This window comes from Eubalaena glacialis, chromosome 3 (assembly GCF_028564815.1).
Source record: "Eubalaena glacialis isolate mEubGla1 chromosome 3, mEubGla1.1.hap2.+ XY, whole genome shotgun sequence".
NCBI classification, from domain to species: Eukaryota; Metazoa; Chordata; class Mammalia; order Artiodactyla; family Balaenidae; genus Eubalaena; species Eubalaena glacialis.
The window spans coordinates 182,375,201-182,388,713 of NC_083718.1; the positions used below are offsets into that span (position 1 = coordinate 182,375,201).

Here is a 13,513-nt window from a genome sequence, read left to right on the forward strand (position 1 = left end):
GACAATCTGTATCCAGGCCTCAACTTTAAGATGACCAAGACAGTGTTGACTTATTTATTTTGGGGTGTTATATCTGTTAAGAGTTTGAGTCCAGGGAATTCCCTGGCGGTCCAGTGGTTAGGACTCTGCGCTTTCACTGCCGCGGGCCTGGATTCAATCCCTGGTCAGGGAACTAAGATCCCACTAGCCTTGTGGTGCAGCCAAATTAAAAAAAAAAGCTTAAAAAAATAGAGTTTGAGTTCAAATAACAGTGACTTAAAAAAAGAAAACAAAGGCTGGTTTTTCTCTCAAAATATATGAAGCAAAGAGCTAGGACTGGCGTGGGCCCTCCGTGATGCCAGCAGCACCCCAGGCTCCTCTGTGCTCCAGTGCCATCCTGAGCAGATAGCTTCCAACCTCAGGGTTGCCTCCTGGTTTCACAACATGGTTTTTGGAACTACAGCCGTTAGATCTACGTTCTAAGAAGCATGGGAAGGAGAAAAGGCAGCGGGCACCTCTGCACAGGTGTATTCCATGTCAGTGCTGCTCCTGCTGGTAGAGTAAGGACAGTCCGGAAGGGAGAATTGCAGCTGGACTGCCTGCAGCTGGGTAGGGGAGTGTTAACTGTGCTGTGTCTCAGGCATCTGCGGCTCCTGTGCCATGAACATCAATGGAGGCAACGCTCTCGCTTGTACCCGAAGGATTGACACCAACCTCAACAAAGTTTCAAAAATCTACCCTCTTCCACATATGTATGTGATAAAGGATCTTGTTCCTGTGAGTTCCTGCCCGTGTGTGTGTGTCTCTCTCCCCACCTCCCCAGCACCTCCCACCCGCTTTTTTTTTTTTTAAGGGGGGCAGGAGGTATGTGTGTTGTGCTTTTTTCCTGTCTTGAGTTTAGTTAAGGAATTTGAATGGCAGAAGGTAAATGGCCTGGAAGATCGTCCAGCAGCTCATTTGGTGAGGATTGTTTGGGAATAACAGGGCACAGAATTTTAGACTTGGAACAGTTTCAGAAATGAAGAATTTGGCCATAACAACAAAGAATTCCTGTGGCAAATATCAGTTGGGAATGCAGCCGTTCTTATGTGTTTTAATTTCTACCTCCCTATATTTGACCACCTTCCCTTTCCCTGACTGGGTGATTTCAAGGGCATCTGGGGAGAAAGGACTGTGGGGTTGGAAAGTTTCCCGAGTGGGTGAAGGAGAAATTCCCTAACCACGCTTACATGTGACCATTTCTCCTTTCGTGATCTTTGCACGTATCCATGCCAAAGGAGGAGAGTCTGACTACCGCCTGTCACAGGGCAGGAAAGTGGGCAGTGTCCCAAAAATGGGATAAGTAGGAAAGCTAAGGAGTGGTGGTGGAATCTGACCCATTTCTTCTTCTTCCTCTTAACTTCAGGATTTGAGCAACTTCTATGCCCAGTACAAGTCCATTGAGCCTTATTTAAAGAAGAAGGATGAATCCCAGGAAGGCAAGGAGCAGTATCTGCAGTCCATAGAAGATCGTGAGAAACTGGTCATTAGTCCCTGTTCATTGTCTTGACTTGAGGAATTTTGTTGCAAAGATGTTTGCCAGGAAGTGGGGCTTAGGGGCAGAGGGGATGGGGGGCACAGCATGAGATGATGCAGACCATTCAGCGTCTTCTGGAAAGGAACTTCAGAACCATCTGTCCAAGGGTTGGACACCCATCCTATCGGGGCCAGGTGGGTAGTGAGAACCTATGAAGGGCCCAGAGAGGACCAAGGCCCTGGAGTGCTCTGCCTAGAGGGGCTCACTGCTACCGTGTTGCCGGATTATTTGTCTTTTTCAAAAGAAACCAGTATGTAGATCGCCAGGTCTTGAAAAGTTGACAGCTAAATCAGAGTTACTCTTTAACCCTGTGGGCAAATAAAACACATGCCGGCTGTTTGCAGTCCTGCTGCCACCACCCTGTTTGCAGATGGGAGTGAGAGAAGCGAGAGCAAAACTGGAACTAGAACTTTGTGCTTTCCTGACACCACACGTCTAGTGACGCGATGTGGGCTTGTGACAGGCCCACTCACTCTTGGAGTTGCTACCCCTGGGTACAGGCTATGAAGTCTCTGAAAGTGAAGGGGTTATTAGCAAGCTTGTAGTCTCTTTCTCGTGTACACTTCTACCTCCTCTAAGAAGGAGGCACGCACACTCACTCCCTGCACACTTGGTGTCCTTTGGAGAGGAAGAAGTGGGAAGGGGACCAGATGGAGATAGGTCCCAACATCACGCCTGCACGAGGGAAGGACTCGTGCTGTCTCAGGGTCGCCACTTCATTCGTTTACATGACAGTCCGTTAGCAGACTGCGCACACCTCAAGGGCAGGGGCTGTGTCTTACACCCCTTTCTGGATCCCAGGATCCTGGCATGTGCTATCTTATCAACAAATATGAGTTGTGTGAATGAATAAATGAATTCTGCCTTTTAGGTCTGGGGGAACATTTAGCCCCTCTCCTCTTCCCCATAAAATATTAAGAAAGGAAGGTCCTGGTAAGAATGCCCAGCTCTGTCATCATCGAGATGTTGAGGGTCAGCGTGGTGATGTTGTAATTCAGAGCAAGCAGCTGCCTTCTCTTCCAAGAGTTTCTTGTTCTCAGGACATAGCTCTGCCCCAGTTTCTAACTCCAGGGAGTCTGACGCATCCCAGGGTCCAGGTTGGAACTGGCCACCCTGGCCCAGCTTGTCATCTCACAGTCCTCAGGTAGGAAAGCTTGTAGCTTATAAACATCTCCTTGATGTACTATTTTTAGGGATTGGAGGGTTCCCCTGAGCATGTTTTCTAGGTAGTCAAAATTCATTCATTTAAATACCAAACATTTGCTTATTTAGCATTTTTCACTTCTTCAAATTAATATTGCTGAACCTAACTTTTTTTCGTGATTTTAAAAGCCATAATGCTCATTATAGGTAATTGGAAAAGAGAACTAATTTTCAAATAATCTGTAATTCCACCAGCCAAAGGTAATCTCTATCGACAACTACTCTTTTATAAGTAAAGAATATGACTATCATGAAGGCTCTTAATCCTGTGACCTTATGCTTTCTAGACAGTGGGGCCAGTTTACACTCTCACCAGCTGCCTGAACAGAACATAATTTTTGTTGAAGACTCGTGGTTACAATCATGACCATCAACTCTGTGTCATCTGTTTTCAGCTGTCACTTCAGATGTCAGCGTGCCCTCCTGTTTTGCCACTTTTAATCAGTTTCTGTTGTTCCCCAAATCAGAAAGTCCAGTTAGAACTGGTTGGGCAAGTTGAGTCAGTGTGGCAGTGTTAGAGGAGAGATTCCAGAGTCAGGCCGCCTGGGGGCCCATCCCAGCTCTGCTGTTTGCAGCTGTGTGACCCTCGGCAAGTGACCTAACTTCTCTGAGCCTCAGTTCCTTACCTGTAAAATGGGAATCTAATAGCACTCACCCCAGGATTATTGTGACAGTCAAATGAGGTAGTCAGTAAGGCACATGGTGCTCAGTGCTGGTTGGCTGATTAGGATGATGTTGATCTTCCCATCGAAAACTTGAGGTGTCTGCTGAGCCAGGGCAGAGGCCGGTATAGACGCTAGGTGCCTCAGCACTCAGGGCCTTTTTCATTGCTGCTAGACTGCATGCGAAGTGGTAAGTTCTTTCCATGTTTTTGTTTTTGTTTTTTTTTTAAGATAAGTGAGGGGTTATTTATTAAAGGATGAGTACACTGTACTTGGACTTAAGAACTCTGGGCTCTAATCCAGCAAATGTCTAAATTTCAATTCCAATATCTTTTTTATGAATCTGATAAATCTCTGCAAACCACTCCTAGGATTTTGCCAAGAAAACTCACGTGCGAATAGGCACTTTGTTCGTGCACTGACCCCAGACCTCACATTTAATCAGCTCAGGACACGACCATCTCTTCCATGGTGGGCTCCTCATTGCCCTTTCTCCCCACACAGGACGGGCTCTATGAGTGCATTCTCTGCGCCTGCTGCAGCACCAGCTGCCCGAGCTACTGGTGGAATGGAGACAAGTACTTGGGACCCGCGGTTCTTATGCAGGTAAGGTGCTCCTTCATTACTGTAAGAGAAATGGAAACCAGATGTTCTGAGGGGCGATGGCTTCCTTCTTTGGCATCCATTACAAATGGTATTTGGTTGCATCACCTTCACTTGGCTTTCAGTAAATCTGGGGCTTCATCTGCAAAATGCCTTCATTTAGTGTGGTGAGGGTCACGCCAAGGGACGGTGGCTGCGGGTTGGCACACCATGCCTTGCAGATGTTTCAGATGTTTCCCTGTGCTGCTGGCTCTTCCCTGCCCACTTGCCCGCTTTCCCCAGACTGCGTCTGTCAGAAGGCTCCCCATCTCCCTCTCACAGGATTTTTAACGTGGAAGCAGGGGAGAGAGAAATTTCGTTGAGGAGCAGTTACCCAGCTGCAAGGTTGGAAATTGTTTCCAGGCTAGTGAAAGCCTGCAGTACTGGGCTTAGGGGTTGCTTGGAAAGAAAGTAGTATTGTTTTTCAGTGTCTTTCACTATATGTGTAGTTCACTGCAGACAGAGTCACTGTCTTTGTTCCCAGAAAGCTCATACTTTTTAGATTTGTGGTCAGTGCTTTTCACAGACTCTGAAGCAACTCAAAAAAAAAACAACTTCTTGTTTCTCATTTTCCCACAAAAAGAGAAGTTCTGTGGTTGTGTGACCAGTTAGCAGCAGTACTGATTGATTCCTGGCCAAATTAAAGATTGAGTAATGAGGTACATTTGTAGCTGGCTCTTGTACCAGTGATCTGAGTTGTTGGGAAATGTAAAAGTGGTGTCGGTAACACTGCTGGAGCCGGCCCGGTGATCAGGAGCTTAATCACCTTTCAGCTGGCTGATCTCAGGCTTCTGGGACGGATACGCTAATCAAAAGAATCAATAAGTAGAACAGATATTCTCTCTGTGCAGGTCTGTTATCAGTTCACTCAAAGGCAGTGGGTAGGTGCTCTGAAGGCAGTGAAAGAGAGTCAAGGATACCGCCCCTGCCTTCACTCATTCATGATCTAGGGAGGAAGCTAATGAGCAACATGAAATCAGTAGAAGACCATGCCTGATGGTATATAATTAAGCGACCAGGTGCATGTGGTTCAAAGGTTGGTGGGGCTCATTAGTCAAGGTGATCAAGAGATGTTACAAAAGAGTTGGGAGCCTTTCCTTGAAAGATGGCAAGAAGTAAAGTGTGGAGATGGCCTCCAAGCTGAGAATTCCTGTTCCTCTGCGTGCCTGGAGCTTTGAGTTGACCCAGAGCACTGCTCTGGCCAGTTAAGGTGACAGCTCAGCCCACCAGTCCCCGGTTCCCCCAGGCCTATCGCTGGATGATCGACTCCAGAGACGACTTCACAGAGGAGCGCCTGGCCAAGCTGCAGGACCCGTTCTCTCTGTACCGCTGCCACACCATCATGAACTGCACGAATTCCTGTCCCAAGGTACGCGGGCTGCGGCGCCCCGCGCGGCCCAGCGCTGCCGTGTGCTCGTGAGGAGGCAGCGGGCGGGGAGCAGAGAGCTCTCTCCCCTCCGTGTGAGCCTGCGGGTGTTGGCGCTTCGTTGCGGGGCACAGGCTCACTCAGGCCCCCTTGAGAAGGGTTTCCAAGTCGGGTTCACACGGGCCTGGTGGGAGTCACGGATGCCACGAGGACCCATGAACAGGAACCTGGGTTTGCCCTGACTTTGTGGGAGCCACGGGGGGAAAGCCGTCTGAGCACAGGCAGCTGTGAGGGCTACATTCCCTCTCGGGCCCCAAGGTCTCTGTGTGGCAACATGGCTGCCGGTCCGCTCGGCTCCCTGGCAGCCAGCCTGTGCTTTCTCCTCTGCGTGTCTTTCCTCAGTCTCGGAGCTCCTGCTTACTTAGCTTTCACTCCCTCTTCCTGTTCATACTTCCTGCTTCCTGTTCATACTCGCCCTGCCTGCGGCTTCAGCATCTGCCTGGCTTCTCTCCACATTTCTCAGCTCACATTCCTCGGAGGGAGTCTCCTTGGCCCAGCTTAGCTTTCCACGGCGCAGCCCACGTCAGAGCTGGCCGGCCAGCTACCGTCAGGTGCCAGCCCTGGTCCCGTCAGTGGGCGGGGAGCAGCCAGGGCTGCCCTTCGAGCAGAGACTGCGGGCAGAGCAATTTCATTTTAAAGGTGCAGTGAGTAAGCAGGCAGCGAGATGGAAAACTCTAGCACGACCAGTTAGCAGCTTAAAAAAGAAAGAAAGAAAAGGCAGCACATCTTAACAAACATGAAATCCAGACTGGGTAATTCCGCAGTGTTTCAAGGGCCCCCCCTTCCCCTGCCAGAGTGCTTCTCATGTGACGTCGGCACTGGGGTGGGCCACGGGGCCTGGTGGGGTCCCGAACGGTGCGGGGGAGCTCAGGCTCCGCATCCGGCTGCCTGCATTTCTACCCAGGCTCTGCTCAGCGAGCCTTGTGGCTTCTGAGGCCAGTCGTGCCACTGAAGTGCTTGGGACAGTGCCTGGCGCATAGTAAGCACTTAACGGGACCTTCTGTTCTTTAGCAAAACAAACGGGTTCTGAGCCCATTTGAGCCGGTCAGTCAGAAGACAGCCTCTCCAAGGCTGGGGCCTGGCTTGTGTATTTCTTCAAAAGCTCCGCAGAGGATCCTGCGGTGCGCTCCTAGGCGTGAATGTTTGCATCGCAGAGGACAGCAGACAGACCAGACAACCAAGGACAGACTTCTCTGTCCTGCCCTCCCCTTCAGTAAAGCAGGGATGGACACTGGGGCTGTGAAGCTAGACATAGGCCCAGATTGTTTGAACTAGAAGGGACCTCAAAAATCGTCAAGTGCAGCCCCTTTTACAGGTGGGGAAGCTGAGCCCATGAGCGGGAGTTGGGGGTGGGGGCATCTTGCCAAGGTCACTCTCAGGTTGGGGGCAGGGCAGGCCTAGAAGCAGGCCACCAGCCTCCCAGTGCCTCCTTCCCACGCTGGGACTGGGTACAGTCTGGTTGCTGACTCTAAATTCCTTTTGATGGGGCAGGTACGTACACGGCTCAGCGTTCAAAAGGAAATGCTGTGGAGGGCCTTCCTCCTGCCCCAGCCCCAGCCCCCTCCCTGGTGGTGTTATCAGCTTCCTGTGTGTCCTTCCAGGGATAGTTTGTGCTACACGCAAATGTTCCACGTGTCCTTTGTCACAGTGTCTACCTTTTCTCACTTAACACATTTCGGGGATCCTTCCGTATCAGTGTTTTAAAGAGTGTCTTCTCTTTCCCTTTCTGTCTCTCTGAAGATCTTTTTTCTTTTTCTTTCTTTCCACACTTTAATTTCAGAGTTAAAGTTGTCCTTCTAAAATGAGGGGACCCAGGACTTCCCTGGCGGTCCAGTGGTTAAGACTCCACGCTTCCACTGCAGGGGGGCACGGGAACTAAGATTCCGCATGCCGCTCAGCGCAGAGCCACATAAAATAAATAAATTAAATTAAATTGAACGAGGGGACCCTTCACTAGCCTCAGATGAGTACTTGTCTAATTTTACCAAATATTTGGTGATCTCACTTCCTGCTTCTACGAGACTGGCCCCCACTGGGTTTAATTGCCATACCTCATGCAGGACAGATGTACAGCTGTGAGGCCAACTGCAGCTAATCCAGTGTTGTGGGCCACTTAACCAGTGGTGCTTAGGAAGGTTAACAGAGGCTCCTTTCTCCCACATACCTTTGAGGGCTTGCAGATGCAGATTTCTGGTGATGATGATTGAATGATAATGGTAATGATGTGAAACCTTCAGAGATAACTGGCTGATTTTGACACTGTAGTCATAGAAGAGATGACTCTTCCCTGCGCTCGTTGACCTGCCACAGTGAGCCTCACCAGCAGGAATTCAGTGAGACAGGGCTCCTGCCAGAGGGAGCTGGCCGTTTTCAAACGTCTAAGAGTGGAAACAGAAGAGAGCTCTTAGCCCAAACCCCTGGGTATTAAAGGACTTGATTTGTAATCACCGTGCTTTGACCAGCTAGGTCAGGAGGTCCTGGGTCGCCCAAGGTCATGGGGTTCTTCCATTCAGTTTCACTTACCATTTGGTATTGATTCTCTTCTCTTTTTTCAAGGGGCTGAATCCAGGGAAAGCTATTGCTGAAATCAAGAAAATGATGGCAACCTATAAGGAAAAGAAAGCTTCAGCTTAAGTGTTCCCATGCTAAACATGACTGTAACCAGCTCAGCTGAATGTAATTTGTATCTAATCTGAGTTCCTTCAAAGGTCTCGATTTCCCACAAATACAGCATGTATAATAAAGATTTTAATAAATAAATAAATGTTATTCTACTTTATTAACAAAAAAGCAAGCCTGTTCCTTGTACTTGCTGCAGTGGGATGTGAAGGTGCCAGAAGGAGGAGTCCTTGTCCTTGAAGAGGGGGCCAGGGCTCCAGAACTGAGCCACCATTGGGGGTGGCTACGATGGGGACAAGCATAGAATTGGTGTCACGCAGGACCTGGGGCTTGTTCCCAGCTTTGCCATTCACCAGCTGGACGACACTGGGCAAGTCCCTTCTCTTTGCTACTCCATTTGCCCATCTGTAAAATGGGATTCCTAGCTGTGCCACCCTCAGCCACCTGGTGTGAGGATGCCTGCACTTCTGGGTGCTCAGTAAACAGTGGCTCATCATTATACGGCATCCCAGTTTCTACAGCTTTCAGTATTAGAATTACTTCAAACCAAATCTTGGTAAGTCTTTTTCTGTCTCGTTGAGGCCAGGTTACAGATACTTCCAGCACAGCCATAAACTCCAGTTAGTTCCACAAATGACCTCCAGAGGCCTCGCACGGGAAGCATGAATTCCCACCACTGCTGCCTTGGCTCTGACGCTTACTACAAAAGCGGTAACACTGAAAAAGCAAACAGTGTAAAAGTTTGTCAAGTTAAAAATGGAAACCCCTCAAACTCCCCAAGTTTCACATCCCCTGTTGACAGTTCACACATTTCCTCCAGACCTTTATGTCACTACAATGCACAGCATATGTAAAGTTTTTTTTCCCTTCAAAAATAAGGTACAAAATATTGATATTAGCAACTTTCTATTTTGTCTTTTTTATTCATTGTGGTAAAATACACACAAAATTTACCACCTCAGCCATTTTTCAATGGAGAATTCAGTGGTATTAAGTACATTCACATTATCATACAACCCTCACTCCAGTCTATCTCCAGAGCTCTTTTCATCTTGCAAAACTCAAATTCTGCCCAGTAAACACTAACTCCCCATTTCTCCTCCTCTAGCCTCTAGCCACCATACTTCTACTTTATTTCTGTGACTTTGACTACTCTATCTCATATAAGTGGAATTATATGGTATTTGTCTTTTTTGTAACACCTTTCACTTAGCATAAAGTTCTCAAGTTTCATCCCTGTTGCAGCACATGTCAGAATTCCCTTCCTTTTTAAGGCTGAATAATATTCCATTGTATGTATGTGTCATATTTTGTTTATCCATTGATCCGTTAATGGACATTTCGGTTGCTTCCATGTTTTAGCTGTTGTGAATAACAGCAGCTTTCTACTTTTACCCCACGATATACAAGGGCCTCTGGTGCTACTAAAGATCTACCTGTGTGTGTGTGAAATTTATTTTCAACCTTAGCTTTTTTAACCACTGGTTTCTTGCTCTGTGGCGTAGATGCACCATTACTTATTTACCCATTTCCCCTGTTAACGCACATTCGGGTGGACCCTATTTTCACTCTTAGGAATACTCCAAGGCTGTTTTTAAGTTGTAGCATTGAGATCATCCTGGAAACAGGCTTCTTGTATCAGGAGGCTAAGAAAAACATCTGACTCACCAAGAATGAATCTTAATGAGCATTTCTGGCTTTAAAAGGGGATGGTTCAAAAGCACTAGTGTCTGGCATTGTGAGAGGTGAGGTGCTGGGGGTAAAGATGAACAAGATTTGTCCCCTCCCACCTAGAAGCCAAGTTCACCAAGAAAAAAGGAACCAACATTAAATTATTAGAAATTTAGAGAACACAGTCTTCGCCCTTATGTTAGCATCTCAAAATTCTTGGCCACCTCAGTAAGACCACACAGTACACAGTCCTCAGACGTTAAAGCTCCAGATTCGGAAGTGAGAACTGGAAAACCCTCAGGGAGCCCTCCATACCCGGGCTGGGCGGGCAGTAGGGCGAAATCTGCCTTCCAGGTCTGTTCACACCTAATTGGTTTCAGACAGCCCCGCAGAAGGTCGCATTCCTTGGATTCATGGGTAATTTGACTTTGCTTCTAATCACTAGACCTGTAGGGAGAAAGATGGGTTTTTTTCTCATGACTAATTTAATGGCTTGTAAAGATGAGTTCTGCACCAGCCAGCTTCTGAGGAGAGGCTGGGGAGTTGCCACTTCAAATCAGCTTCATTAGACGTCAAGTTTGCAACTGTAGGTCACTCACCCCATTTAAACTCGAGCTAAATTAGAATATGTTATCAACTGATAGTTTAACTTACTGCTTATTTAATCTTTCATTGGATTGCAGGCAAATGTTCTATTTCAAGTCACAAAGACTTTCCTAATAAAACTGCAGGCTTGAGCAGAGAAAGACAGTGTTTTGTCCTTTATGCTACTTCTGTTCTCTGATAGTGTCCAGACAATGTGCTTTCACTCACAAAAATCATCCTGTGGAATGCTTCAAGTTTCTCTAGGGCTGAAGCCAGCCATCCCTTCTTACCCGGTCTTTGTGCAAGTTGTTGAACCTCTGAGCCTCTATTTTCGCATCCATAAAATGGGAATTAAGAGCATTTACCTCTCAGAATTGTGGGTAAAGTCTACATAAGAATAAATGTGAGTTCTCGCCAAAAAGAAAAAAAAGTAAATATGTGAGGTGTGGATGTGTTAACTGATGAGGAAAAATCCCTTCACAATGTATATAGATATATCAAATCATCACATCACACACTTTTTTTTTTTTTTTTTTGGCTGCGTTGGGTCTTCATAGCTGTGTGCGGGCTTTCTTTAGTTGCAGCGAGTGGGGGCTTCTCACTGCGGTGGCTTCTCTTGTTGTGGAGCATGGGCTGTAGGCGTGCGGGCTTCGGTAGTTGTGGCTCGCCGGCTCTAGAGCGCAGGCTCAGTAGTTGTGGCGCACGGGCTTTGTTGCTCCTCGGTATGTGGGATCTTCCCGGACCAGGGCTCGAACCCGTGTCCCCTCCATTGGCAGGTGGATTCTTAACCACTTCGCCACCAGGGAAGTCCACATCATACCCCTTAAATATCTTACGATGTTGTCAATTATACTTAAGCTGAAAAAAAAAAACTTTAAAAATAAATTCTTAACATATATGAGTTTAAAAAATAATAATAATAAATGTGAAAAGCATCTAGCTTGCAGTTAGCAAATGCTCCATAAACTCAATTTAACTGATTTGTCTCAAATACCTACTGTGTGGAAGGCTGAATCCTACTACAAAGGTGATTAATTCCCTGGGAATTCGCTGGCGGTCCAGTGGTTAAGACTCTGTGCCTTCACTGCTGAGGGCCCGGGTTCAGTCCCTGGTCAGGGTACTAAGATCCCACAAGCCACGCAGCACAGCCAGGAAAAAAGAAAAAAGGTGATTAATTCCCAGCTCTCTGGACTTGAAAATTGGTGTATTTCCGACACAGCTGGCCAGAGTTAGAGACCTCCTGTTCAGAGGATGGATTATCTGTGCAAGACTAAAAATGCTCATTTCTCATCTCCCACATCACACTGACTGCTGGGTGCCAGAGGGTGTGCCGCTGACTCCCAACACTCAAATTCTCTTCCAGCCTCCTCCTTGCCCGGGAAACTATATACAAGACAGACTGCTGAAACTGCACCTTATGTGTCTAGACAGCCACAATCTTGGTGAGAAAATCCCTTTTGTTGCAAAAATCTAGTGAAACTAGAGAAACTGAGAAGTTTGGCAATGCTCTAGAATAAACCAGTACAAATTAGTGAATTCTCCAGCTTTTTGCCACTCGGACCGTTACCCGAAAACTGGGTTTACCTCTTGGTAGGTGTCGAGGCAAAAGACACAACCAAGCCAAAGATCAGGAGAGGGAAGGATTTATTCTTTGCAGCAAGTAAGGAGAACACTGGGATCTCTCCCAAAGCAGTGTCTCCCCAACAGCAAAATCGGGGAAGTTTTAAGCTAAGGGTACATACCTATTCATGAAGGGGCTTGGGTGGTCGACAGAGTCCAAGCTTTAGTTAATTGAAGTCACGAGGGTCAGAAAAGGTCAACATCATCATCCCTCAGGTTCCAGTTGATCTGGTGGTTGAGCATTTCAGGCTAATCTTCACCACTGAAACAGAACTGGGAGTCTTTACAACTGATATCTTTGCTATTGTTACTTCTCTTGCCTGATAACAGTCGTCTATTCTTTTGTTCCCTTAAGATCATTAATTACTGAGACCTGTTCTAGGGCGAGCATTGTGGCCAGGCTTAGATCACGAAAGACGGCTTCTCTTATGTCAAGAAAGCCGTGCCTGGTTTTCTTTCTCCGGGTTCTCCCTACCCTACCTGGTTGCAGGACCAGGCATATTATGTCCTTCCTGTGGGCCCCCAAGGGAGCAACAGCCCCAGAAGGGAATCTCCTCCATGGGTCCTAGCCCACAGATGACTGCAGCCCAGCCCGCAGACCGCCCAGATGACCACAGTGAGAGCCGCTTCCCCAAAGGTAACCCTGGGCAGAGGCGAGGCCTCCCACATCCTCTGTGGTTTGGAAGGAAGCTTCCTCTGGTCTCCTGCCCCATGAAGACCATGGACCAAGCGGCAGGTGCGGCTCCTTCCCAGATGGCTCAGAGGATGGAGTCTCTTAAATGCCAAGTAGCAATATGAAGAATGAGGGACCAATCTTGCGACGCAGTCCCCAAGCCCCCTGCTTTTATGAAGCTTCTAGCCCAGCACCAGGATCTCAAGAAAGCAACTGGCCTCTGCCAAGTTCCTGCCACCCCATTTCATCTTTCCAGCAGCTTTCATTTCACAGATGAAGAGAGAGGCTCAGAGAGGGAAAGTGACTTTTTAAAGCTCACACAGCTAGACAGCAACTGATGCACATCCAAACCCAGGTCTCTCTGGTGCCAGAGCCCAGCCCCTTGCCACTGTACCACACTGCCTCTTGGCAAGGCCATCTGAGCAAGTCATTTATACAAACCTAGCCATCCTGCCTGCCATGGAAATCAGGGTTCCCCTGGTTAAGTGGTCTGCCAGACATCCAGCTAAGCCCTGGGGGAGGAAACAGGGGCTCTGAGAAGTTCAGTAGGCTGCCCTCACTGAGGCATCAGCAGAAGAAACAGGTCTTCTCAGCTGAACTGAGTGAAGCCAGCCCCATCCCCCAGGTGGTCAACCTGCTCCACCAGCAGCCTGCCCCAGCTGAGCGAATGGCTCCACCACCCCCTACCTTCTCAGACCAAAACCCAGGGAGGAGAGGCATCTTTGATTCCATTCCTAGACCTCCACCTCCCATGCATCAGCAAGTCCTGCTGATATGTACCCCTTTATCAAGTGTATGTATTGAGTTCTTGGTATGGATCAGATACTGTCAAGGCCTTCCCTGCTTCCCCTCTGGAG

General features: G+C 47.9%; 1 protein-coding gene across 1 annotated transcript in view; it reads left to right on the plus strand.

Annotated features, from left to right (window-relative positions):
- The window catches only part of SDHB (succinate dehydrogenase complex iron sulfur subunit B), a 35,789-nt gene extending 27,511 nt beyond the window's left edge, over positions 1 to 8,278 (plus strand). Inside the window, exons 4-8 of the mRNA XM_061184864.1 lie at positions 620 to 756; positions 1,385 to 1,501; positions 3,925 to 4,026; positions 5,309 to 5,431; positions 8,045 to 8,278. Coding sequence (XP_061040847.1) covers positions 620 to 756; positions 1,385 to 1,501; positions 3,925 to 4,026; positions 5,309 to 5,431; positions 8,045 to 8,122 — 557 coding nt within the window. The 3' untranslated portion in view covers positions 8,123 to 8,278. The remainder of the gene's footprint in view (positions 1 to 619; positions 757 to 1,384; positions 1,502 to 3,924; positions 4,027 to 5,308; positions 5,432 to 8,044) is intronic.
- The last annotated feature ends 5,235 nt before the right edge of the window (positions 8,279 to 13,513 follow it).